The 27,044-nt window shown below is 43.8% G+C and overlaps 1 protein-coding gene across 2 annotated transcripts; it reads right to left on the bottom strand.

Moving 5' to 3' along the window:
- Nucleotides 1-979: 979 nt before the first annotated feature.
- Nucleotides 980-27,044, bottom strand: LOC138958034 (collagen alpha-1(I) chain-like). Of its 2 annotated transcripts, XR_011453271.1 has the most exons (14): nucleotides 26,931-27,044; nucleotides 24,550-24,699; nucleotides 23,540-23,991; nucleotides 21,806-21,931; nucleotides 20,972-21,059; nucleotides 19,732-19,852; nucleotides 15,146-15,395; nucleotides 14,329-14,458; nucleotides 13,641-13,857; nucleotides 11,092-11,256; nucleotides 10,256-10,388; nucleotides 9,561-9,639; nucleotides 1,444-9,099; nucleotides 980-1,394 (listed from the first exon to the last, which is right to left on the bottom strand). XR_011453271.1 is itself a non-coding variant. In XM_070329071.1 (13 exons), the coding sequence occupies exons 2-13, from the start codon at nucleotides 24,661-24,663 to the stop codon at nucleotides 6,229-6,231; spliced, it is 4,746 nt and encodes a 1,581-aa protein (XP_070185172.1). In that variant the 5' UTR covers nucleotides 24,664-24,699; nucleotides 26,931-27,044; the 3' UTR covers nucleotides 980-6,228. The 2 variants fall into 2 exon arrangements, 1 of the variants encoding a protein (XP_070185172.1); XM_070329071.1 differs by having other exon boundaries at nucleotides 980-9,099.

Consider the following 27,044-nt stretch of genomic DNA (forward strand, 5'->3'; position numbering starts at 1 on the left):
GAATTAAATACAAGATCTGCTGCATATTCTATCAAATTGCCGCGGGCACGGCTCCACAGTACCTGTCCGATCTAGTGCAGAAAAACAATCCTGAAAGGGTTGTCCGCTCTACCTCCCAAAATAAATTTGTCAAAGCTCCTAAGTATCAGAGGGACGATCATGGTGGCCGCTGTCTTTCAGTCGCAGCTGATCATATCTGGAACAAACTCCCTTTGTCTCTACGTCTCAGTCCATCTCTGCCTTCGTTCAAAGCAAATCTCAAGACTCACCTCTTCAGAGAAGCATTCTATGACGATGTAGTTGTCGCGACCCTGTGAATGTGCACTTTCGGATGAACAATGTTTACTGTGTGTGTGTGTGTGTGTGTGCGTGTGTGTGTGTGTGTGTGCATTCTAATTGTGTATACTGGGAGTTCATTCCTGTAAGAGCCTCTGGATTTTTGTAACATTTATGTTTTGTTTTTGGTTTTTGTTGTAAAGTGTTTATGATTGTGTTCTATTCCGTCAATGGCGTCATTCTGGTAATGATGTTGTTATTGCTTTTGTAAAGCGCTTTGTGTGTTCGAAAGCGCTATAGAAATCACCATTATTATTTTATTTTTTTTATTTTGGACAGCGAGAGAGAGAAAAGGGAAAAAGGAGGGGGAGAGAGAGAGAAAGAAGGAGGGAGAGAGAGAGGAAGGAGGGAGAGAGAGAGAGAGGAAGGAGGGAGAGAGAGAGAGGAAGAGAGAGAGAGGGGAAGAAAGAGAGAGGAAGGAGGGGGGGAGAGAGAGAGAGAGGAAGGAGGGAGAGAGAGAGAGGAAGAGAGAGAGAGGGGGAGAGAGAGAGAGAGAGGAAGGAGGGAGAGAAAGAGAGGAAGAAAAAGAGAGAGAGGAAGAAGGAGGGGGAGAGAGAGAGGAAGGAGGGAGAGAGAGGAAGGAAGGAGGGAGAGAGGAAGAGAGAGAGAGAGGAAGAAAGAGAGAGACCAGTCAAACACCTGATTACTTGTTTAGTGTTATTTGCCATTTGGAGAAAACCAGAGCACAACTGTTAATATTCAAGTAACAAGACTGGAAACTTGTGTTTTTTGTGCAACACATCTTAATCATAAGCAGCCATTCCATTTTATCCAGTCACACAAATCCGCTCATATCAACTGGTACAATTCCAGAACATTAACCAGCTCATTCAACAGAATAAATAAATACAATGCTCAATCTTTTTGCTGTAATTGAAAAAAATAAAGAACACAAAAATATGAGGAAAAAAGGTTGTCCAAATATGGTAATACTAGACCTGACCACACCATTCCATAATGAGTTGGAAACTTAGTTTTCATTCACAAGAATTCAAAGCAATGCATGGGATTTTACGACAAAGGGGAAAAACACTTACACTTACAACTCTCTCATCTGCCTGTGATTGCCAAATAGACTTAGATGGGGCTTACAACTCTCTCATCTGCCTGTGATTGCCAAATAGACTTGCATGGGGCTGGATCTGAGAAATGAAGCTTGCTTTGTAAGCTTGTGAATTGGTTTTGGATAAATCCGAAGCAAATAAATTATTAAAAGAAACACATGTGACAGAACTATATTCAATGGTTTTGATAAGTCTGAATACCTTCTATCCATACAATTAAAGCATTAATTAAAAAGACACAGAATAAACAAACAGACCAACCAACCGGGAAACCAAAGTAGAATCATCAAAAAAATGGAAATGCCATGTTTAATGATTTGAGCTACATGCTTTCACTATCTACATTTTTACACATAAAATTTCTTAACTGATACATAAACCTGGTGTTCTTATGAACATCCCAGACACTAACATTATTTCTTATCCTTTTCAGTATACTGTAAAGGTAACTACCGAGTTTAAAGGCACAGTAAGCCTCCCGTAAACCATCACAGATACGGTCAGGCTTTTACACACAGTACAAACACCCTTCCATTTGAACGCTCACCAAACGGGAACATCCTAGGTGGCCTACGTAAAGAGCGAGCAATTTTCAAAGAATTTATTTTTGCGTGGTTTATCTTACCCCTGAGCCATCGTGAACCCGTGTGATCCAGTTTCCCTTTTTCACAATGTAGTCGTCAGTTAGTCATTTGAATGCGACTCGATGTGAGCTTATTTACAATAGCACGTTTTTATGCACGAAACAAACGGCTGTGGTTCACAAGAACTCTAGCGATGGCTTTTGCCTGTTGAGAGGAACGGCGATACTTTATGCACTGATAAACCGTCGTCTGCTACGACCCTTGCGTGACCCTGCTTCCGGGCTTTTCTTTTTTCAAACTTTCACAACTTCGAATTGTACTGATCTTGTCTTGATGAAAAAAGAATTCTTTTATGATTAAAGAATGTTTGAGTCAATTTATTATTTAGATTTTAAAAGTTAGGTCCAGCGCAAAAACGCACCACGGTCCAAAAACATTTTGATAATCATCGATTCACGGCTATCGCCAGTTTACATCGATAGAATGAGACCCGAAGGGAAGTAACTCATGTTTGACCTGAGTTCAGGATGGGTCCAAAAAGTGTTCGAGACAATCTGCAAAATTAATTCTTTAAAAATTGCTCGCTCTTTACGTAGGGCACCTAGGATGTTCCCGTTTGGTGAGCGTTCAAATGGAAGGGTGTTTGTACTGTGTGTAAAAGCCTGACAGTATCTGTGATGGTTTACGGGAGGCTTACTGTCCGGGCGTGATTTCCGGTATCATAACAGCCGTCCAGCACCAAAACGAGGCGCCATTACTGTTGAGGCCTAAGTCCACGAAAATAAATTCTTTGAAAATTTCTCACGCTCGACAGAAAGCAGCCAGGATGTTCCCGTTCGGTGAGCGTTCAAATGGAAGTATGCTTGTACTGTATGTAGACGCTCGGGGAGCTCTGTGATGGTTTACGGGAGGCTTACTGTGCCTTTAAACAAATAAACAATCACAGTGTACATCTATTTGAACAGGAAATAACCATGGCATGTTCTACTGTATCTGTGCAATTTATTTTTATTTTCCAACTGGCTTGGAACATTTTCCCAACAAATGCTCACTTTTTCTGTGGAAAAAAATCGTCAAATTAAAACAACCTTCAAAAAAGAATGCTGATCCTAGTGATTTTGAATGACTGTGTGATCAGCACTCTGTTCACTGCAGTAGCCTGCATGTATCTGGAGCATGCTCTGTAGCAATGTACGGTGTATTGTTCAGCTTCATTTTGTTACATAGTTTGTACTTGGATCATACAGTTTATCACTGGTACCGAACAGTAAATGGATTCATTCACTACATGACTATATCTGCATTTCTAAAGGTGACTTTAGACAGCAAAACGACAGCAGCAGCAGTGGTTAGAACAATGTAACAGCAAAACCAGAAACACAGATATCTGAACACTTAATCATTCCTGCCTGGTCGCTGCTTTTGCTACCGCTCCAGTGAGCAGTGTTTGTTGAAACTCGCCAGTTTTCCCCCTAGATAGTGCCTATACCATGTTTCCCCATCATATTTTTCATGGTACAGGTAGTTAATTCAGTTGCTACAAAAATGAAAGTACTGGCACCACACACGTCTCACTGCAGCAGTTACCATAATGCCTCCAGTCTCATAAAGTAGAGCTTTAAAGCTTAGTCAATGATGCACTGACCGGTGGAATAATGAACTGACCAAACCACATGTTGACATGACAAAAGCCCTAATAGCATGGAAGTCATCAACTGTCAATCTAGCACACCATGATTCCAGGCAGAGCTATCCTCTCATTCTATCGCAAAACACTTCATTCTTTCTTTCTTTATTTGGTGTTTAACGTCGTTTTCAACCACGAAGGTTATATCGCGACGGGGAAAGGGGGGAGATGGGATAGAGCCACTTGTCAATTGTTTCTTGTTCACAAAAGCACTAATCAAAAATTTGCTCCAGGGGCTTGCAACGTAGTACAATGTATTACCTTACTGGGAGAATGCAAGTTTCCAGTACAAAGGACTTAACATTTCTTACATACTGCTTGACTAAAATCTGTACAAAAATTGACTATATTCTATACAAGAAACACTTAACAAGGGTAAAAGGAGAAACAGAATCCGTTAGTCGCCTCTTACGACATGCTGGGGAGCATCGGGAATACTTCCCCCTAACCCGCGGGGGGTGCAAAACACTTGACATACATGCCGACTGTAGTAGCTACACGTTGGAGACCTTCCTTCTACAAAACACTTGACATACATGCCGACTGTAGTAGCTACACGTTGAAGACCTTCCTTCTACAAAACACTTGACATACATGCCGACTGTAGTAGCTACACGTTGGAGACCTTCCTTCTACAAAACACTTGACATTCTTTCTTTATTTGGTGTTTAACGTCGTTTTCAACCGTTCAAGGTTATATCGCGATGGGGGGGATGGGATAGAGCCACTTGTTAATCGTTTCTTGTTCACAAAAGCACTAATCAAAAAATTGCTCCAGGGGCAACACTTGACATACATGCCGACTGTAGTAGCTACACGTTGGAGACCTTCCTTCTACAAAACACTTGACATACATGCCGACTGTAGTAGCTACACGTTGGAGACCTTCCTTCTACAAAACACTTGACATACATGCCGACTGTAGTAGCTACACGTTGGAGACCTTCCTTCTACAAAACACTTGACATACATGCCGACTGTAGTAGCTACACGTTGGAGACCTTCCTTCCACAACACACTACAATGATGTGTTCTGTAAGCTTAACACGTTACGTAAACCTCAACTTTAACACACTCGGCAAACATGCTGTGGCAAAATGTGTTCTGCAGCATTACAATGCTACACATGATACATTCATTGAACATGACACACATTTGCTTATGACCAATTTCATAAATTACTACACATTTTCAGCTGCGTACTTTACAAAACATGGTTGAACTGATTCATACTAAACTTTCCCTGTGCAATTCTTATTCCTTCAACTTCAGTTTCTGGACACAGTTGATGCACTCTCACTCTCAGTACAGTTGAAAAAAAATGACCTCTGCATATTTCATGTACAGTTCTTCGAGTTTGTGATGGCTTTGGAGTATGATTAAACTTTGAAGGGAATGCTAGGGAAGGATGGCGAGGTACATTTTTCACATTAAAATCACTGTTGAAATAAACAAACAAACGTATAAGCAGAGCCATACTTCATCATCAATCTCAAAGTTATAAAAGCAGGCGGACACTTCATAATCAATCTCAAAGTTATAAAAGCAGGCGGACACTTCATAATCAATCTCAAAGTTTTGACATTTGATCAAGGAGGCCCTAAAACAACGAACACAAGAGATGATGAGGGGAAATAACTCTGTCGGGTTTGTGTGGGTTGCGAAAGAGTGAATACTCTTGCTTTTATTGAGGCAAACTTTTCCACATGACATAGGCCTGTTACTAGCGACGGGTGTGTCTGAGACATGTGGACAAGGAGCACAAGTGGAAAGTTTGCCTCGAGAAAAGCATGGGTAGTCACTCTTTCACAACCAATACAAACTGGCTAGTTATTTCTGGAGTTGGTCAATTAACAATTGAATGCTGTCTGAGGTACTCCACACTCACCTCATAGCCTGAAGCACACATTACAATCAACTTCAAAAGCCAAGCATCCATACCATTGCCCCAAATACTCGAGCATAAAATGCAAACATGCCACAGCAACTGGCCTCTCATATGGCAACAAATATTAAAGCAGCTTACAACCACAATCCTTGCACTGGGTTAAAGCTGCACAATTCATGAACTAACCATTTCAGTCCAGTACAGCTGTGGTGATGCTCACACACAAAAGATAACGCAGATACCAGGAACAGAAAAATGTTTTTGATGATCTGGAACTGATGAAATATTTACGACTAACTTTAGCAAAGCGAAAGCCCCAGCACAGGATGATACCTACACACTATACCACAGGTAATGCTGAAGAGTTACTGTGGCCAATTAAACGACTGAAATAGTCAGTTTTCTTTCAGAGTCATAGCGATTCAGAGAGAAAAAAGAATCTCATCTTCATATTGGTGATGGTCAAACAAAAACATGTAGAGCTAACTTTCAGTCACTGAGACACTGTCCACTGATTAGCACTGCCCAATACTGTACGTCAGCGAATCATCAATAGTCAAGCATGTCAGTTGGTCTCCCTTGAGCCACCAACAGTCTAGCGTGTGCCCGTGGGCCACCTCATGAGTCATCCAGAGTCTAGGGTGTGCCCCTTCATGAGCCACCAACAGTCTAGCGTGGGCCCCTGGGCCACCTCATGGGGCCGGGGCCTCCAGGGAATCGACCCCCGGGACCTCCTGGACCGCCAGGCCCACCTGGGCCCCCTGGTCCGTCGAATCGGGGAGGGCGAGGCGGCATGCCCCTTCCCCCCGGCGGTCCACCGAAGCGGTTCTGGTTCCAGGGAGCGTTAGGGGGCGGGCCACCCATGGGCCCCATGCCCCCCGGAGGACCGCTGAAGTTCTGTGGATTTCGGGGCCGCATGGGGCCGCGAGGACCGTCCATTCGGAAGTTGGGTCGCTGGCCACCTCCCATCCCTCCTCCCATACCACCTATGTCCAGAGCATTTGGGCCGGAGAAGCGTGGAGGTCCACCAGGTGGTCCGCCATGGGGAAACGGAGGTCGGTTCATTCCTGGTCCGCCTGGCCCGCCCGGTCCACTACCACCAAAAGAGGGGGGAGGTCCACCGTCTCTGGGGGGTGGTGGTCCATCTCTGGGAGGTGGAAGTCCGTCTCTGGGGGGTGGAAGTCCGTCTCTGGGGGGTGGAAGTCCGTCTCTGGGGGGTGGAAGTCCATCTCTGGGGGGTGGAAGTCCGTCTCTTGGGGCTGGAAGTCCGTCTCTAGCGGGAGGAGGTCCACCGTCTCTGGGGGGAGGGATTGCAATGTTGGGCATGGAATCACCGGGCTTGCTCCCCCCAGCACTGCCAGCACCGGGCAACTTGGAGGGAGGGGCGGAGGGGACGGGACCAAGGAGGGAAGATTCTCTACCCCCGCTGGACTTGGGAGCGTCGTCTCGCAAATCACGCCCCCCGGGAGGTGGGGGTGGGCGGTTGCCGAAGCGAACGTCCAACAGGGACGGCAGTTCAGCAGCGCGGTCTTTGGCAAAGTTGCCCGGTCCTCCCATCCCTGGGGGTGGCCCCCCTGGTCCGGAGCTGGAGGAGGGAGGTGGGGGTCTGTTGAAGTTCATTCCTTGTGGAGGGAAGGGGGGAGGGTTCCTGGATCCGTCGCCGTCCGGGGACTTGTACTGGCCTTGGCGGTTGTAATACTGCTGCTGGTCTGACTGGGAGGAGGAGGGACCCTTGAAGTCGGCAGTGCCTGGCTCTTGTTTGATGACAGGCTGTGGGAAGTCTGACGTCTTGGCGTCTTCCTCGTCAGGAGTGTCCCATTTGGATTTTCTGCGGCGCTGGCGTGGTTCATTGCTGTCCTGGTCCCTGTCCCGATCCCTGCTGCCTCTGTCCCGATCCCGGTAACTGTCCCTGTCTTGATCCCGGTCCCGGTCTCGACCACCCCTGTCTCTTTCTCTTTCCCGGCCACGATCGCGGTTGTCTCGGTCGCCACGATCCCGACTGGACGATGAATCTTGCCCTCGTGAAGCCCAGCGATCGTTCTGGCCGCGCCCGTCTTGTCTACCGCCTCCTGAATATCGGTCAGTCTGACCTCTGCTGTCCGAGCGGGCGCCACCCGACCAGCGATTGTCACCCGAGTCCTGCTGGCCGGCACGGTCCTGACGGGAAGCGGACTCAGAACCCCAGCGATCGTTACCACCGCTCTTCTGCTGGGATGAGCTCCATCGGTCACTACTACTACTGTCACCATAGGACTGACCACCTCCCCCACCCCCATACCCACCTCTGCCACCACCACCTCCTGTACCACTCCTGCTGTCGCCGCCCTGAAAGTCATCAGATCTTCCGCTAGCACCACCACCTCTCACATCTGGGGGTGGACGGCTAAAGTCATCTTGCCTACGGCTGGAGAACTCGCCCCCCGCGTTGCTGCCGCCACCATAGCCTTGAGATTGCGAGTCAAAACCACCGGGTCTGGAGGAGTCGCCTTGACCGCCTGCACCGCCAAACTTCCCTCGGCCCTGGTCGTAGGATCTGCCGCGCTCGCTCGGCTGCCAGTTGTTTGCACCACTGTTGCTGTCTGCAGTGTTGTCGGAAGCTTGCCAGCCTTTGTGTGCGTCTCTGGCTCTGTCCTGGGCTTGCCAGCCTTGTTGTTGCTGTGAGCCGGCCCCCTGCCGGCCTTGTTGCTGCGAGCCGGCCCCCTGCCAGCCCCCTTGCTGCGGCTCCTCCCCTCCTTGCTGCTGGCTCCAGTCTCTCAACCCAGCTTGTGAATCGACGCCAGACTGGAGGAAGCGGCCGGTGGCTCCCGCGCTGCTCTCCACCTGCAGCCAGCCAGCCTGACTCAACGCGTGCTGGTGTGCGTGGGCTCCACCGTCTGCCGGGTGAAGGTGGGGGTGGAAGCCCGGGGGAGGGCCCCCTAGCGCACCTGCACCCCCCATCGTCAGCATGGTGGGGGGTGGGCCGGGGGGAGGGAGAGGGGTGAGGGCCACCAGGGCAGGGCCGGCGGCGGTGTGGGCCAGGACGGGGGGAGGGGGAGGAGGGGGCTGGGCACCCAAGGTGTGGTGGGGGTGGGCACCCAGGGGGACACTGCCGGGGGGTGAGGACACGATGAGAGCCCCCCCTTGCTGGGCCAGGTGCGGGGGCAGGGGGGTGCCCTGCATGCTCAGACCGGCTCCCATCATGGCGGCGGGGTCCTGGTGATGAACCCACCTCTGCTCCTCTTTGATGGTTACGAATTCCTGCTGCCCGGTCAGCTGCCCCCACTGACCTGCGTCCTGCTGCTCTGCCTCGTCGTACTGCTGCTTCAACAGGTCCAGGGCCCCCCCTTGCTGCTGTCGGGGGGCGCCCAGCCCTTGCTCAATCTTCATGCGCTTGGTGTTGGGCTCGTTCATTCCGGGCGCGCTGCCCAACAGACCGTCCCCTTCCCCGTACCACGGCTCTGTCTTGGGCTGACCTTGACCCATGGGAGATTTGGTGGGGCCGCTGGAGCCCCCCATCATGGGGCGCTGGCCGTAGGGGTGCGAGCCTGGCTGACCGTAGTTCTGCACGGTCACAAGTTACATGTGTCAAGTTGGAGTGTTGGTAAGCTGTGTCAAACATACCCCTAGGTGAACATACCCCTAGGTGAAGGAATACACAGGTGGCAACCTGCATTCTGCTGTGTCAAACATACCCCTAGGTGAAAGAATACACAGGTGGCAACCTGCATTCTGCTGTATATAGATTTGGAAACGACACTTCCTGTAACAAATGTTGGAGTAATTACAGTCCACTGGAAACTACACAACAAGAGCTCAAGAGCACTGTTCGTCTTTAAAGGCATTTTCTTTTTTTAATGGTACTGATACTACAAATTCAACAAGCAATATTCCTCACTCTCACAGAAGAGGATTGACAATTCCATTATTCCATTTATGATTTCTCTCCCCCCCCCCCCCCCCCCCCTCAGAAGAGGACCTCCATACCATGATTTCTGTTATCAATATGAAAAAAAAGTACTTACATCTGGCCTCTGAAAGCGATTGTCATGACGGAAGACTTCTTCTCGTGGAGGTCTCTTCTCCTGACCCTCCCTCACGTATCTGCACAAACCAGAAACACAGTTCAACTCTTTTGCCTTGAAACGCACAGTACTGAAAAAAACATTTTCATTGTGAGCTAACCCACACTACTTTCAGTTTCATTGTGAGCTAACCCACACTACTTTCAGTTTCATTGTGAGCTAACCCACACTACTTTCAGTTTCATTGTTGACCTATGGGCTTTCTTCAAAGTGACCGTCCCTCCATGTAAAACAGTAAGGCTAACTATCTGAGATGTGGCCAGGGATTACATGGAGTAAGATCATGACTTCACTTGAACTTATACCTAACATTAACATCCTGACAGATTCATTTGCAGAGCCACAATTTGTGGATGCATCAATTTGGCAGATTGATACTAGAAGTAAATTCATCCCACATAAAAACCAGATCTAAGAAGGTGAGACAAATTGGTTACACGGAAAGGCTGTGCCTTTAATCAAGCGCAGCGCTACTATTCAGGCAGACTCTTCCCCCCTTTCATAAATAATGTGCACAGCCAACAAGTTTTCGACAACTTATTGTTCTATACCACTTTTTCCCTAGGCAGCTCAATGAAGTCTATGTGATTGTAGAGGTTCTCCCTCTCTTCAGGTAAAACAAAGTGACAACTTACTGTTCTATCAAGGGAACCACTTTTTCTCTGGGCAGCTCAATGAAGTCGATGCGATCGTAGAGGTTCTCCCTCTCCTCAGGTAGAACAAAGTTGGCCTTCATCTCCAGGACAGCAGCTTCCGGAACAATTTTACCTGTTTTCAGCAACACATAACTGAAGATATACTTTGAAAACATGTGTTATGGTGGAGGGATGGCTGCTTGTATCTGCGGTGTTGGTGTGTCACTCATTTAGCATACTTTATGGACAACATGTGATTTCTGTTTTCATGTATCTGTGGCACATGTAGCTCTGCAGCAGATGACTATTTATTTACCGTAATTACTTTATTGTAGCAGAAGACAGGTCTGCTTTACTCATTTCTAAGAACTGATTCAAGACTCGGGCAAATAACAAATAATGGCGGCCAGCATACTTAGATGACCATTACTTTCTCAACCAAGATGATCACCACTTTTTTCAAATGAGACATGGTACAGTGGTGCCTGGTATAAATTGACCCTTTTGGGACAAGGCAAACATTTTCCTATTTTGCAGGTGGCTGGTTTTGACAGGTGAAAATTATAGACCTCTCATTACAGTGGAACCCCCCTTATAAGGCCCCCCCCCCCCCCCCCCCCCCCAATTTAAGACTTCCTCCTTCTCAAGACCCTCCTATTTCAGATTTTCACTGCATAGCTCCTGTCTGTCGCGATATAACCTTGAACGGTTGAAAACGACGTTAAACACCAAATAAAGAAAGAAATTCATAGCTCCTGTAAATGACCTCCATTTTAAGACCCCCTCCGCTAGAAGACATGATTTAGCTGTTTGTAAAGGGAGAATGCCGATCTTACCATCTTCAACAGTTCTCTTATGTGATCGTCTCTGTACTTCCGGGTCCTCTGGTTGTATTACAGCCGCCACTCGGAAGAAACCGTTGAAGAACTTCATCTTTCTTCGGCGCGCTGATGCATACACATTGGTCTGGTCCAGAATGTAGTTCCTTTTGCGCTTGCTGGCTGTTGGGACAAATGTATCGCTTTGTGAAACTTTGGGCAAAGCAACACCCAAACGTGCCCAAGTCTGACATATTTCATAAAATAAAACAAAGGCTGTGATGTTATGCAGTTCAGATATCCTCATTTTAAGGACAATGACTCCATGACATTTTTTCCAGAATGACCAATATGAGAGTTGGAGTGCAAGAAATAAAATCCAGAAGGGATATGGAAGTTAATGTTTCACAGCAATATTAAGCTAAAAGTTTACACACTGCTCGCAATATAACTTAGTGCCAATGGACTTGAAAACTGCAGTAGTTAAACCTTTGATCAAGAAACCATCTCTGGATAAAAATCAGTTGAAAAACTATAGGCCTGTTTCCAACTTGCCATTCATTTCTAAAATTCTGGAAAAAGTAGTGCTTAGTCAGCTTCTCTCCCACCTTGAAACCAACAACCTCTGCAACCCTCTTCAGTCAGCGTATAGGGCTGGCCACAGCACCGAGACTGTTTTGCTTCGTGTTGTGAATGACATTCTTTCTGCTCTGGATAATGATGACCTATCAGTTCTGCTTCTCTTGGATAACTCAGCTGCGTTCGATACGATCGATCACTCTGTTCTGCTCTCTCGTCTCGAATCTGTTTTTGGCATTCACTCTACCGCTCTTCACTGGTTTAGTTCATATCTACAGGGCCGTAGTCAGTATGTGTCTGTCAATAATCTCTCATCTCCTCCATCTCCTCTCTGTTTCGGCGTTCCCCAGGGATCAGTTCTAGGCCCAGTTTTATTTGTATTATACACCACTCCTCTCTCTGCCGTCATCAAGCAACACGCAGTCAATCACTACCTCTTTGCAGACGACACACAACTCCAACAAGCGTGCAAGCCTACAGAAATCCAAGCGGTGACGCACACTCTCCAAAACTGCACTTCAGATATTAAATCATGGATGACAAACAATATGCTCAAGTTAAATGATGACAAGACTGAATTTCTTCTTTTCTCTGGAGCTTCCTGTTCGACCACTTCCCTTCCAGCCTCCATCACAGTAGGTTCTAGTGACATTTCTCTCTCTGATAGTGCTAGGAATCTTGGGTTCATCATGGACTCCCACCTCTCAATGAAACAACACATCAAAAAAGTCTGTCAGACATGTTACTTTGAGATCAGAAGAATAGGTTCCATAAGAAAATTTCTCACTGTTGATGCCACTAAAACTCTCGTTACATCCTGCATTCTGTCCAGATTAGATTACTGCAACTCCCTTCTCATAGGCTGCCCTGACTCCACTCTCCAACCCTTGCAAAAAGTACAACACTCTGCTGCACGTCTCATTTTCAGAGCACAGCATCGACAACCCTGCACTCCTCTCATGAAAGAACTTCACTGGCTTCCTGTATCTGAACGTATTAGGTATAAAGCTGCCTGCTTCTGCTACAATATCATCTCTGAATCGGCACCTGCCTATCTTTCTGAACTGGTCTCTCTCTACACTCCCTCTCGCACCCTTCGTTCTTCTGATGATGCTCGACTTCTCTGTCAAGGTCGCTTTAAACGCAAGGCTCATGGCTTCCGCACGTTTTCGTATTATGGACCTCAGTTATGGAATTCACTCCCCTTTCAATTACGTCACTCTCCATCCATTTCATCTTTTAAGTCCAATTTGAAAACTCACTTGTTCCAACAACACTACGGATAGTTCCTTAGTATAGAGTCTGGGGATGTGAGATGTGCATGATGTGTTGTTTGAATCTGATAGTGATTGTATGATTTTTGTATACATGTATTGTTGTCCCGCGCTTTGAACTTTTGATAAGGCGCTTTATAAATGCCCGTTATTATTATTATTATTATTATTATCTGAAAGAAATAACTAGTGCACACACCATTCACTCCAGCCATGCAGAACTGAGAATTTTGCTCAAAGGTACAGGTTAAAGCCAGAAAAGCCACAGGGACTCACCAATCTGGAAGAGCTTGTTGAAACACTTGAGACATTTAGCTCAAAGTGACGGGGGAAAAGCCAGAAAAGCCACATGGACTTACCAATCAGGAAGAGCTTGTTGAAACACCGAGACATTTAGCTCAAAGTGACGTGAAACGCCAGACGGACTTACCAATCTGGAAGAGCTTGTTGAAACACTGAAACATTTAGCTCAAAGTGACATGAAACGCCAGACGGACTTACCAATCTGGAAGAGCTTGTTGAGACACTGAAACATTTAGCTCAAAGTGACGTGAAACGCCAGACGGACTTACCAATCTGGAAGAGCTTGTTGAAACACCGAGACATTTAGCTCAAAGTGACGTGAAACGCCAGACGGACTTACCAATCTGGAAGAGCTTGTTGAAACACTGAAACATTTAGCTCAAAGTGACATGAAACGCCAGACGGACTTACCAATCTGGAAGAGCTTGTTGAGACACTTGCTGGCCTTGTCAATCAGCACATCCCAACGCCCGTGGTAGTTGCGCTTGCGAGGAAGTCCCATGACTCTCATCTTGTCGATGAGCGTGTCAGTGCCGATGATGTTGTAGCGTTTCTCCGGGTGCGACTTCTGCATGTTGACCCCCCAGGTCGTCTTGCCCACGCCAGGCAAGCCCACGATCATGATCATCTGCACAGGCATCAAAACTCCTGAAAAGCTCTCGTTAACATACAGTAGGGTCCAGGAAAACACCAGATGGGTCAAGATAAAAACAGTTTCTTTTGACCTAGCCCAGACAACATAAACAACTCTCTCTTTGTTTGAACCCTGGAATGTTGGACTGATGAGATGACTAAACTACCCATAAACAACCACACTGTTGGCCTACCAATGAATAAATAAATGAGTACCTTGGTTGAAATTTCAGAGCTCATCCACACACTCAATACTTGTCAAAGCAGCCCCATAATTGAGGGTTGACGAAACAGTGTACCAAGAAAAAGAATCCGACTATCACTTTGAGAGCAATTTTTTTTTAATCTGACCCCAAAATAAAATAAAAGAAAGATAATTGTATGCACAGAAACCATGACAAAATCTGTCATTAAAAGAATAGGAAAAAGAAAAGCCTTGTTTGTGTACAAGACAGGTCAATCTCACCTCGCAGTCTGCCTTGCGCTCTGGACTCCTCATGCCTCGCACCCTGTCTGTGGTAGGTAGCTGACCGATGTAGGTGAAGCCCTGTGGAGGGGGGAACCACGGATCCATCTGGCCAAAGTTCACCTTGACCCTGAAGTACACGCAACAAACCTTGTACAGTTCTAGGCAAAGTCATGGTGAAAACATGGGATTAGAATTTCAAATATACACCTAACATAAACTGGTTATGTCAACAAAAACACATAGAAAACCGGGAATAAAATGATGCAAATTCGCTCTCAGATGGAAACAACACTGCATTATTTGTTTAATTATCAGTACCATGTACGTTTGCTATTAAAAATGCATAAGCTTTACCATCACATTTCCACTTTACATTTGTGCTGCCAAAACATTTTTTTTCCATAAAAAATCTCAAACAACGGACAAGTACTTCAGTGGTGTTCCCAGGCTACCGTCTTCCGGTTATTTACGCATACTTTCTTGATCTGACCCATTGTTGTAACCCCAGGATGGTTGAATGTCAGACAACTGTGACATGTGGGTTGTCTTTTGACAAATTGTTTGGAGCGAGGACATTTTGAATCCAAGAGCAACTGACCTATTGTCCTCTGGGTCTGGGAACAGCACTGGTACTGTAGTATATTTCAAGAGTACAGACCACACAATCTCACTCTCTCTCTCTACAAAGTTTTCACATAGCGGTACACAGCTATCAAAATTTAGACCTTCAGGTTGTACTGCATGGACAATAAACAATTTCACGTGTTATGTGTCCATGCCGAACTCTAGCCTGCAGAAGCTGAACAATCCAAACCTGGTGTTTTTGGACAGCACGTGGGGATAGAGCGCCATGTCCTTGCTGCCCACCGGGAAGCCGTGGAGGGGGATAGCCACCCCCAGCCAGATGCCGTTCTTCAGGAAGGAGAGCGTGGCCGGGCGGGCGTCCAGGTCCAGCATGGCACCAATCACATCGCCCGCCCCAAACCGCTGACCGTAGTCAGAGAAACGACAATTGGTGGAGAACTTGCCTGTGCCTCCGTAGCCGAACGACCACGGTTCCTCACCTGTACAACAAATTGAGTTCTTTTAGCATGAACAAAAAGTCTATTAGAAATGGTATCATGAGATGACAGACAACAGCTTAGCCCACTTCCGCCCATTGCATGGATATGGTCATAGGCACAAAATGGCGTCGAGTCAGAAAAAGTGATACAACCTCCGGAAAAAGTCTCTTGTTGATGCTTCTTTTTTATTTAAAATCGTGAACATGAAGAGCATTGACGAAGAAGATATTTTTCTCGGCTCGGACATTTCTTTCTTTATTTCTTTATTTGGTGTTTAACGTCGTTTTCAACCACGAAGGTTATATCGCGACGGGGAAAGGGGGGAGATGGGATAGAGCCACTTGTCAATTGTTTCTTGTTCACAAAAGCACTAATCAAAAAATTGCTCCAGGGGCTTGCAACGTAGTACAATATATGACCTTACTGGGAGAATGCAAGTTTCCAGTACAAAGGACTTAACATTTCTTACATACTGCTTGACTAAAATCTTTACAAACATTGACTATATTCTATACAAGAAACACTTAACAAGGGTAAAAAGAGAAACAGAATCCGTTAGTCGCCTCTTACGACAAGCTGGGGAGCATCTGGTAAATTCTTCCCCCTAAGCCGCAGGGGGTGGCTCGGACATGACTCCGTAGCGTGTGGTTCACGTGTACGGAATATAATCTATGTTTTGTTGGTGATTATTGACGGTGATCTGTTGCAATTCTGTGACACCTTGTACAGTGTGCTCGGCAAACGTTTGCATACTGTCAGATCACTGTCCAAAATATAGAAAAACTACGGAGATTCTATTCTGAAATGGTCGGTCTTTCCCTTGCAAAGTTTGAAGTGCCCCGAAGTTTGCCGAGTCGAAGCTTACCGGAAGATTACCATAGGCTAGAATGTACGTCGTTCTCTGTCGTGATTTTCCGGCCGAGTGTATTAATGAGCCGACATTCATTCTCAACTTTCAGAACAACAAAGTTTTTGTTGATTTTCGATGAAAAATCATTTTTCTGTGTGAAAATGAGTTTAAACCACGAATCCAATGATAAACAGCGGTACGGGAAAGGTTTTTCGGCCAACTGCGTGATGCGTCGTGACGCGCAAGGACTCGTTTCTACAAGGGGTGTGAACAAACTTTGTTTACTGTTCTCCAGCATGCGATCGTAGTTTCATTTGAAGAAGTCTGCGTTTGAAACGAACGAGGAATAAAAGAACACAGGAGGTAAGTGTTTTGTCGTGATTCTTTGAAATGTGTTATGTACACAATGATGGTAAGTTTTATCAATTTTGTAAGTCATATTGCTGTTTGAGACGTGTTTTGTTTGTTTGTAACGATGGTTGAGTGCAAGTCAAAAATATCGCGCGCTAAACGAAGTCTCCGATCTGACGCACAATGAAGAAATCTTATTTTGATTGTTCAGATACGAAGCTGTTGTGACGGATAACAAATAGGTGGAAAACATTACTATGTTGATTTCTTTTGTTCCTGCGTTGAAAGGGACTTTCTGACGGGCTAGGAAATCGGTTGAGAAAGTACGGTGCGATGTTCATAACGTCACATCATGAGATTACTGTCTTCGGGCTAGGCGCGGAATATTTAAAATTTTTATCAATGATTTTCTTTGATTTTCGTTCTTTCAGACTTGTGGTTTAATTTTTTGTTGTTCTTTGTAAATGACCGGGTTATGAGATTCAGACTTTTCTCTGTGGGATTCGTGTTTTCTTCCATGACTGCGTGTTCATAACTTCACACTCCTTTAGTTCGAGATAGCTTGTCTGGCTGACGTGTGACATTATGTACACGTTATTAAAATCTTGTTCTGAAGGCTGTGCAGTAGAGAGTTCTTTACTACGATCAAATCTTGTTCTTTTTTGCTAAAAGAATTAAAAGCTGAGCAGTAGATGACTGCATTCAGCTGTTTTTATGACCCTGAAAATGTTCATAACGTCACTTCATATCGTTTTGCTGTGATGATAGCAGATAGTGTAAAATCCAAACATTATAGCAAGCATTTCAGAAACTACATGCATCTATAATTGCAAATCGTTTTTTCTTTCAGATCACAAAAGCTACTGTTGAGGGAGCCTGGGAGGTCTTCCTGTGGAATTGGGGTGTGGGAAGAGAAAATGGCCTCCAATATGTACAGGTTTTTTATACCCGTGTGCAACATCCTACGAGTCTTCAAGGAGGACGACTACATGATGTCCCTTGAACACTGGGCTTTCATTTACAAGTTTGCTGCTAAATCTTTCTGGAGGCATACATGAGACTTATGGCTGAGACCAGACTTTTTTTGTGAGCTTCAAGTTTTTTGTTTACACATCCTGTTTTAAGCATCTTCAGAATTGATAACTTATTTCACAATCATATTACACTTAGACTTTTTCATGTATTCTTGTTCCTATGTCTGTTGATAACCAGTGATCATTTCCCAACTGACAAAATCTAAGTGAGCAGTACTCACCAGCACTCAATGCATGAAAGATAATCTCCTGTTGTAATGTTATGTACACATTCTCATTTTTCTTGCATTTTCTGATGACGATCTGAATTTATGTTCCAGGGCTGCTTTTTTATTTGTACCTTCTGTGTGTCATTTGTTTTCTAATAATTTCTGCCTTTGTAGGTGTGCATCTGTTTAAGATACATCACTCAGAATCGTAGGTGTCACAGTGTGGCGTTATGTACATATGTATTTTCCCCTCTTATCTCTTACCTGCTACATGTGTTATCTTGTTTTTTTTATTTAAAATGATAACTGTGTCCCTTTGCTACTAATTTCTTTCTCAGATTTGTTGATTGCAGTTATTGTGGCACCATTTTTAGCTGATATGGGCACTTTCATCCTCTGACTTTGCGTGCCGTTATGTACACATAGGTTTCTTTTGCTGTATAGTGGATTTATGGTGGTTTCATCCACAACTTTTACTTCTTAAGGGTTCTTCTCATTTATTTGGAGATGTCCATACATTTGTTTGCCTGTTGGGTCAGAATGTTTTAATGTATCTGTTTTAGTTATGTCACGCAGTGATGTTATGAACAAAGTTTGAGTGCTGCTGGGTTTTTTTTTAAATTGTCTAGCCCCTATAACCGGATTTTGCTTGTTTGCCACTTTAACTGCATAGTTTTAAGCATTTCTAACTATATTTGATGTTGGTTTCATTCCGTGTGGTTTAATTGTTGTTTTAATCTCGATTTTTTAGCAATTATTTACGGATGAAGTGAAAAAGGATGTTATTCCTTTCATCCTCTGTGGTTACATTTCTCCTTGCTGTGGCTGTCTGGTGTCTATCTCTTTTACATGGGTTTTGTACTGAGGGGTCAGAAATCGTCTTTTGTCACCTTTTTTGTTGCATTTTTGTGATATGATGTGACGGTTATGTACACAATGCTCTAGTCGGGTGTAATAATGTTAGATTTTTGTTTCTGGTGTTGTTTTGATATTTAAAGTCATTTAATGTGGTTTTTTTTGCTTGGGTTATGTTTATTTTCTGTCATAGTGCACTTGTAAGGTTAAATAAAGTTTGTGACGTTGTGACAAGTTATGAACATATGCCGGGATTTAAATTTACTAGTTTGTTAAAAATAAACAACTTGTTGAACTTATAGTGTGTTTATGAGCTTATAAGTGTGACTGGATTTGTCTAGCCTTTCTTTGTGTGTCTCCTTTTTAGGCTAAAAGTTTTCCTGAGCATGTCACAGTTTTAGACTAGGCTTAATATAAGTCCGGGGAGTGTCAGGTAACAGTGTGAGGGTCACCTTAGTCACAGGCTTATAACTCAAACAGTTTTCGCTCTTTTCTAAAACGGTTTTCACCACTGGATAGAGCATAAAAAACCCTTTAGGAAAATGTAAAAATATGAAAATCATGCAAAGGTGACATGCGACTCATTCCGTGGTGAGGGTCACATATGGTATCCATGTGGATTCAAAGTTTCAGTCAGAGGCCCTAAAGAATGAGGAGAATTGGAGACAGACAATGCTACAAACTGCATCAAATAAGTTAAGAAATAAGTTAACAAATCAGGGAAGGAAAGATTACAAACACAGCAAAACAAAAACATCACCATCTCTTGGTACCCAAGTAAAAATATGTGCAAATAACATGATAAGTCTTGGTATTTGGCCCTACTACAGCTTCCTTGCTAAAAAAAACAGCCATCGGTGAAATGTACAAAACAAACCAAATGGAACGTTATATGTTTGTCTCTTTATTTCAAAATTGTGTCATTTGTGGGTGTTTAAAAAAAAAATATATATTGTACATCGCCATGAGCTCTAGTGGGAAGGGGTGATTCATAAATGTTCATTATTATTTTTATGATTATTAATATTATTTCTGACCTAGCTGGAAGGAGGCGGAGTCAATGGACCACCCTATACGCACGACATGGGGGTCCATTTCCTGGTGATCATCCCCAAAGTCCGCAGGCAGGTGCTCCAGGAGGTGCACCTCATAGTACACCTGTAAAACACAGCACAATACATGTTATGCAACAAAAGTTCATTAGATTCCTTAAAGCAAAGGCCATGTCCCTTGGAAAATTCTAAGAACATTAACCCTTTCGCTGCCAATCAAAACTTGCGTATGTGCATTCCTGACTGCCAGGGAATATTGGAGTTCGGGGTGTAATAATTCGAGAAAAATTCTAGCTCCAAACTGGCAGTAGGTAGGTAAGTAAAACCTATGTTATTTTTAAGGGAAATTGAACCAAGAATCTGTTTTTAGTGTCTAATCATGGAAATAATAATTAGTTTGGCTTATAATGATGTTTAAATATGAACTTTTGAAAAATCAGTCTGGCGCATCTTCCGGTGCCTGTGGATCAAACACAGGTGGCTGTTTTGCTCGCTCCAAGAAAGGATTATAATCACTATCATCTACCTGTTTCCAACGAATCGTCCGAAAGAAGATCTCCCCCTTCCCCTGTCAGTATCCATAATCATTTGCACCGCCTGTAGCGTCAGTCCGGCTTTGTTTTTCCCTACAAGGGCCCGGTCGACTGTCACCGTCAGCCATTTTGACGAGTCGAGATTTCTCTCCCCTACCCTGTCGCCAAGGCCGAAAATAGCCTTCAGACGCAACACCGCGTCACCATTTATGTTTATTCATGAGAATGAGGTATCCTACCAAGCCATTGGCTGCTATTTGTGTGTCAGCAGTGACGTAGCATTTCTGGAAAATCCCGGAACGGAGAAGACGGGTTAACCCGTCCTAAGGCGCTGCGGCTGCACAAGCGCATGACGGGTATACCCGTCCTAAGGCCGTCAAGGGGTTAAAACTGAAATACATTTTTTTTTTTTAGCAACAACTGATTTTATAAAAAGCAAAAGTCACATTCCTTAAGTGTTTTTTCCCTCCTTTTTTTTTAGTGTTTACAGGAAAGTTACAATGAAACCTTGAAGATTCTACTTATATCTTGAACTCTTCACTGCAGTAAGTAATGATCTTCTTCGTCTGGAATACATGCCTCAAAGTGATTTTACTTCTCCCTGCTCTTTATTTAGGAAATTGAAAATAAGGCAAGAGAAAGGAGTTAAAGAGCATGCTACATTTAAGAACACAAGAAATGGAGCACTGTACCTTTCCCTTGCAGACACCATAGGTAGCACGGGCACCTGCCCAGGTAAAGCAGAATCCAGGTGGATCCAGCAAGACACTCGCTCCATATCTATATCCATTATAAAATAAAAAGAAAAAGAACAAGTGAAATCTCTTTATAAATTGCAAAAACAAAAATGTGTATAACAGAATTAACACCTGAGGAAAGCAATTCAGATGACTGATAAAGCAATTCAGATGACTGATAAAGCAATTCAGATGACTGATAAAGCTATTTAGATGACTGATAAAGCAATTCAGCAATTCAGATGACTGATAAAGCAATTCAGATGACTGATAAAGCAATTCAGATGACTGATAAAGCTATTCAGATGACTGATAAAGCTGACAGACAGCTGACGTTCCAAAATCTAGAAGCCAAACACCACAACAAGACATTCACAAGTACATCAAACTAATGATCTTTATAGTGGAATGACAAATACATAACCATGAGACAAACAAAATATAGGGTAGAAACTTATCTAACAATGTTTTTGGTCCGATCTCTAGCAAGCAGATGGTCAGTGTCGAAAGGCATCCCTTACCAGATATCAGATCAAAAACATACCAAGAAGTTTCCTTCCTGTTTCATAATTATTTGTTTGTCTGTCCACTATACTGACGACTGGGTCAATGTACTTGCACATTTCTTGTATTGTCAAACATTTAACATTCCACTAACTAGCCTCTCTTGTTTTTGGATAAAAAGATCATAACTAATCATAGATCTGAAAGATGAAGTCATAACTAATCATAGATCTGAAAGATGAAGTCAATAGATGATGATATATGACACAAAATGCTAACACTGACCCGTCAGGATCGATGGCCAGGTTGAGGTCTGAGTTGAAGTGGTCCAACACGCACAGAGAATCATCTAGGTTTGCTTCCTCCACTCCTTGTTCCGGATTGGACTGCCAACGGTTTCCAAAGCGACCACTGAAAGCACATAAAACGTCACATTTAACTAAACCAATGACAAACGATCAAAATAAAAAATGAACATTGCACCAAGAAGATAATCTGACCAGGAACTTGTCTTATAATTCACCGAAGTCATCAGGAGAGGTCGAGACCTGGTAGTAGAATCAGTGATGTACATTTTTCTAGCAGCCTTTAGGACAATTGTCCTGAAGACTGAAAATCAATAGGACACAGTGTCCTGAGATTGCAATTTCAATAGGACAAAAACACGACTCGTAAAACCGCATTTAAAAAGATTTTTCAGTTTAAATTCTTCCACCTTCCGCGACTGTCACCATCACTTTCCACTTCGACGAGTTCATTCTCGGTTGACGGTGTTGTTGGTTCAGCTGAAGCCACAGTGGCTGGCGAACGCAGCATGGACATCAATGTCTGCTGATTTTTATCTGCTTTGAGCTTTTTTTTCGGACCCATGTCGTTTCTCTTTCGTTTTATTTTTGTTCGAACGCACAACGGTTTTTCCGGATATTATGACGAAAAGTAATGCCTTGCGCATGTGCGAACATGCACGGGTGGTTCCCATTGGTTTAAACGATTTATTGCTGAGCCAATGAATGCACTCGAGGCACCATATGGGTTCGGTTTTCTTTTTTTTCTTCTTGATCCAACTTGAGGATAAATTAATTCAAAGAATCAGATCCCATATGGTGCCTCGTTCACTCAACAAACTGGTCACACGCAGTGCATACTTTCGCTTGGCAAAACCGAAACCAGCTTTCCTCACGCAGTGTTTACTTTCGCTTGGCAAAACCGAAACCAGCTTTCCTCTTGAAAATTGAACAGTCCGCATCATTGTCAAAAACGATCGGACCCTTGACCACTTCTTCTGTAGGTTAATCGGACCTGTGTCCTGCTGGATCGGTCAGAGACCGGAGACCGACTAAAATGTACATCACTGAGAATAGCAGAAAAAAGATGGGTGTAGAAGTTAGACTAACAGGAGACTGACACAAAGAAATATGAACCATACATTTGATAAAACAAAAACACTGTTTCTAGTCATTCTTTCTTTATTTGGTGGTTAACGTCGTTTTCAACCACGAAGGTTATATCGCGACGGGGAAAGGGGGGAGATGGGATAGAGCCACTTGTCAATTGTTTCTTGTTCACAAAAGCACTAATCAAAAATTTGCTTCAGGGGCTTGCAACGTAGTACAATATATTACCTTACTGGGAGAATGCAAGTTTCCAGTACAAAGGACTTAACATTTCTTACATACTGCTTGACTAAAATCTTTACAAAAATTGACTATATTCTATACAAGAAACACTTAACAAGGGTAAAAGGAGAAACAGAATCCGTTAGTCGCCTCTTACTAGATGCTGGGGAGCATCGGGTAAATTCTTCCCCCTAACCCGCGGGGGGTCTGTTTCTAGTCAACTCTCATACTAAGAACATCAATATTTAGTTAGAACACTAGTAAAAGAGAGCAAAGTCAATTTGCAAAACAAAACTAAAGACATTCTGTTAGCAGAAGAAGCTTCAACAATACACACTACTGACTCATTATCAGCTAACACTGTTTAACCATAATCACTTCACAGCTACAGATGTCAACCTACCCCTTGCCCTGGTCAGCAGGGAAGGGTCGTTTCCGGAGGTCAGGGCTGCCGGACTGCTGACCTCCAATCTGCGGCATGACCTTGGCTGTAGGGATGGCCAGCGGGTTCTGCTGACCATGCATCCCTGGCATGCCAGGTAAACCCTGCATGCCTGGAATCCCCAGCTGTTGTCCCATGCTTTGAGCCAGCTGACTCATTCCCTGTAACTGTCCCATTCCTTGCGGCATTTGTCCCATTCCCTGTGGCAACTGTCCCATTCCTTGTGGCAACTGTCCCATTCCTTGCGGCAACTGTCCCATGCCCTGTGGCAACTGTCCCATCCCCTGCGGCAGTTGACCCTGAGACAGCTGGGCGGCACGGACTGCGGAGGCCATGCCGGACGAATTGACCATACTGGACGTGACGACGGGGGATCCTGCCATGTGGGCCGCGGCCATGTGCGGGTGCATCGCCTGTTGAATAAACATCTGAAGTGGACTGTCATGTCAGCGCGTGACACCTTTTGATAACAAGATGGCTTACTCCTCAATAATCACATGCTGCCATTTTCTTCTCTCCTGCTTCTGAACCTTAATAATTGTCAGTACACAGACTGACAGAATAATGACAAAAGTTTGGTACTTAGTAAACCATTCAATCAATGATTCATTATTGCATCAAACTCAAAATGTATCGGGGTATAAAACTGCATCAGATTCAGAGTGTTACTTGATTGGACTGCCAACTTGATTATCAGCTATTATACTAGTCATAACATTCACTTTTAAGTTATATGCCATGCATCAGATTCAGAGTGTTACTTGATTGGACTGCCAACTTGATTATCAGCTATTATACTAGTCATAACATTCACTTTTAAGTTATATGCCATGCATCAGCCCAAACAGAGTGTGATGCTGAACGAATGTTGTCATCTTATCAATACAATTGTAAAATTAATCAGCAGCAACACATTTATATTCTTTATTTTCAGCAAGTTTTAACAATCTGAAACTGAAAGACTGTCATACCTGAGACAATCCCTGAAGACCAGGGCCGACTCCAGACATGGGAATGGCTGTGGGCATGGCAACCATGTAGGGCTGAGGTACCATCATGGGTACAAACCCTGGATACTGATTCATACTCAAGGTTTGGCTTTTGTCTCAAGACTGCATTTCCTGGAAGAGAAAAGTTTGTGATAAAGTCAATGAAACTCCAAGGACAGTTCCTTCTTGAAAGACTTCTTCTCTCAATCATTTGATAGAACTAACACAAAATCTGAAGACTCTGTGACACAGTTGAGCAATAAAATAAACTTACAAGTGCTTTAACTTCCAATTTCTTTCAAACTTAACCCTGTTACTCATTACCATGATACTATGAGTAACAGCTGAATCAGTGTCAATCATTGCACTTGTTTCTCTCTCTGTGCTTCTTCTTAATTCCTTTTCCACCAAATCCATGCAAAAAAGCACAAAAAAGGAAAGTGCTGAAATGAACTTACAAGTTGTACTTAGTACTTACAGTCACAACAGCAGATTTTTTTCACACCATAACAGCACATGCACTATATTTTCAATGGTTAGTGAGGAAACAACCTGCAAGATTAACAGTAAGAAACTGAAGCAAGACTTATCAAAGTATTTCCAATCTTATAGTTGTACTCAATAAAATGTAACCAACTAATTTGATTTTGAGTACATGTAACGCCAACAGGAAAAAAGCAAAAGACTCGTATCAGATTGATTTATACGATGTGATTCATGTTAGTTCCTCTTAGACTTACCATCACTAAAGTGCTTTGCTAATGAGTTATTGGTCTTCACATTGCATAAATTCAGTATCCATAAATTTACTAAAATGAATGATTAAGATTCTCACTCGTAAATTATGAATGATGATCTGGCTTTATTTTCTTGTTTGTGGACATTACCACATTAACATAACATAACAAAAGCGGCCTGACTGGAAGTTTTTATTCCCTTTATACTGTTTTCCAAAATGTCAACATTGTCATACATTTCACACAAAAATCTGTATTTGGGTCTGTACTTTTACATGTGATGTGTTCTTTGTCATAACTATGACTGCAATATTTACATTTTTTTTAAATACACACAAATCAGAGGTTTAAACTTTAACAGGGCAACTATTAATGGCTTATAGTTTTATGTTTAAAGCCTTCTGGAAATTCAAGAAATCGCGGATATTTGGATTGCACAAACTAATTCAGTGCTTCTTATGGTAACAAATAAAATAAAATAAATCTGATGATGACCTAGCTAAATGAACTGACTTTGGGTTCAACCATGCTCAGGATTAGCAACTCCATTGGCCGAGGTCTTGTCGGCTACGTAGCTGCTTTACGCCATATGCGCAGAGCCTACGGACACCGTAAGATGAAAACGTGGTGGGCATGACGCGAGCGTAGCGAAACTTGCGCCGCTACGTTCACCGTAAAGTTACGACAGCTCCCCCCCTGTCGTAAACCTTTGCACAACACGCGTGTGGCGAAAAAACATGGCGGGCAGTACGTTATTTTTTTGGATGCTTTTGCGGCGGAACTTCAGCCGTCAACGGATGTTGCTGAACAGATCCTCATTGCTTTGCTTCTTTTTTTCTAGCAAGGTGTGGATTTCAACTTCACTAAAATGTCCGCCGCGGTGCTTTGGAGCTCCAGCTTCGACAACGTGATAAAGAACAAAACGAATACTATATTACGTATTAATCAAACACAACATCATGACGTAAAGTACACAAAAAGAAAGAATTTTCCGTATCGCCGAGACTAATCGACTTTCTCGAGGCTTTTGACGTCACTAGTTAGACGCGACTTCACGGGATATACCACTTCACTAAAAATAGTACAACTTTGCGCACAGCGTTAGCTCCTTACGTATTTTGTTACTCCGCTAACGACTAAGCAAGCGTAGTGACCACCAAGTTCCGCATTTGCGGAGCTACGGAATACGTAGGTAGGCTTTACGTGTTCGTAACTCCATGCGTAACCTAACTTATTTGCGCTACCGACAAGACCTCGGCCACATGACAATGCTGACCCATCCCATTCTCCAGTGCACTGGTGCAGTCCACAAACTCAACCCTACCCACTCAAATCGTATTCAAGCATGCACTAATTCAGGCTAACAAGCGTTGAGAGGATGCTGAATAGTGTTACATGCTACTCATCTTTAAGAGCTTTTGTTTGCAATATAAGTGTCTTTCTAGATAAGGTCAAAACAGAAAGGTGCTTCTGATTCTCGCTCTAACTTCTACCGGCACAATCAGTCATTCGTCATTCGAGCAAAACCAAGTGTTGGTAGTAACTAAAGCTACCAGTTCCTCGTACAGAGTGGCAATCGAAGAAAAGAACAGATAAGCATCAATGCAGAATGAATTCGAGCAATACCTGAGAAGCTAAGTTCTAAAACAAGGGGCAACAATACTACATGCCCCACTGAACGCAGAACTCAAGATGGTGGCTGGCGTTCTGCTTCTGCGTGTGTTTCTTGCCCGGAAGAGC

This window comes from Littorina saxatilis, linkage group LG2 (assembly GCF_037325665.1).
Source record: "Littorina saxatilis isolate snail1 linkage group LG2, US_GU_Lsax_2.0, whole genome shotgun sequence".
Taxonomy (NCBI): Eukaryota; Metazoa; Mollusca; class Gastropoda; order Littorinimorpha; family Littorinidae; genus Littorina; species Littorina saxatilis.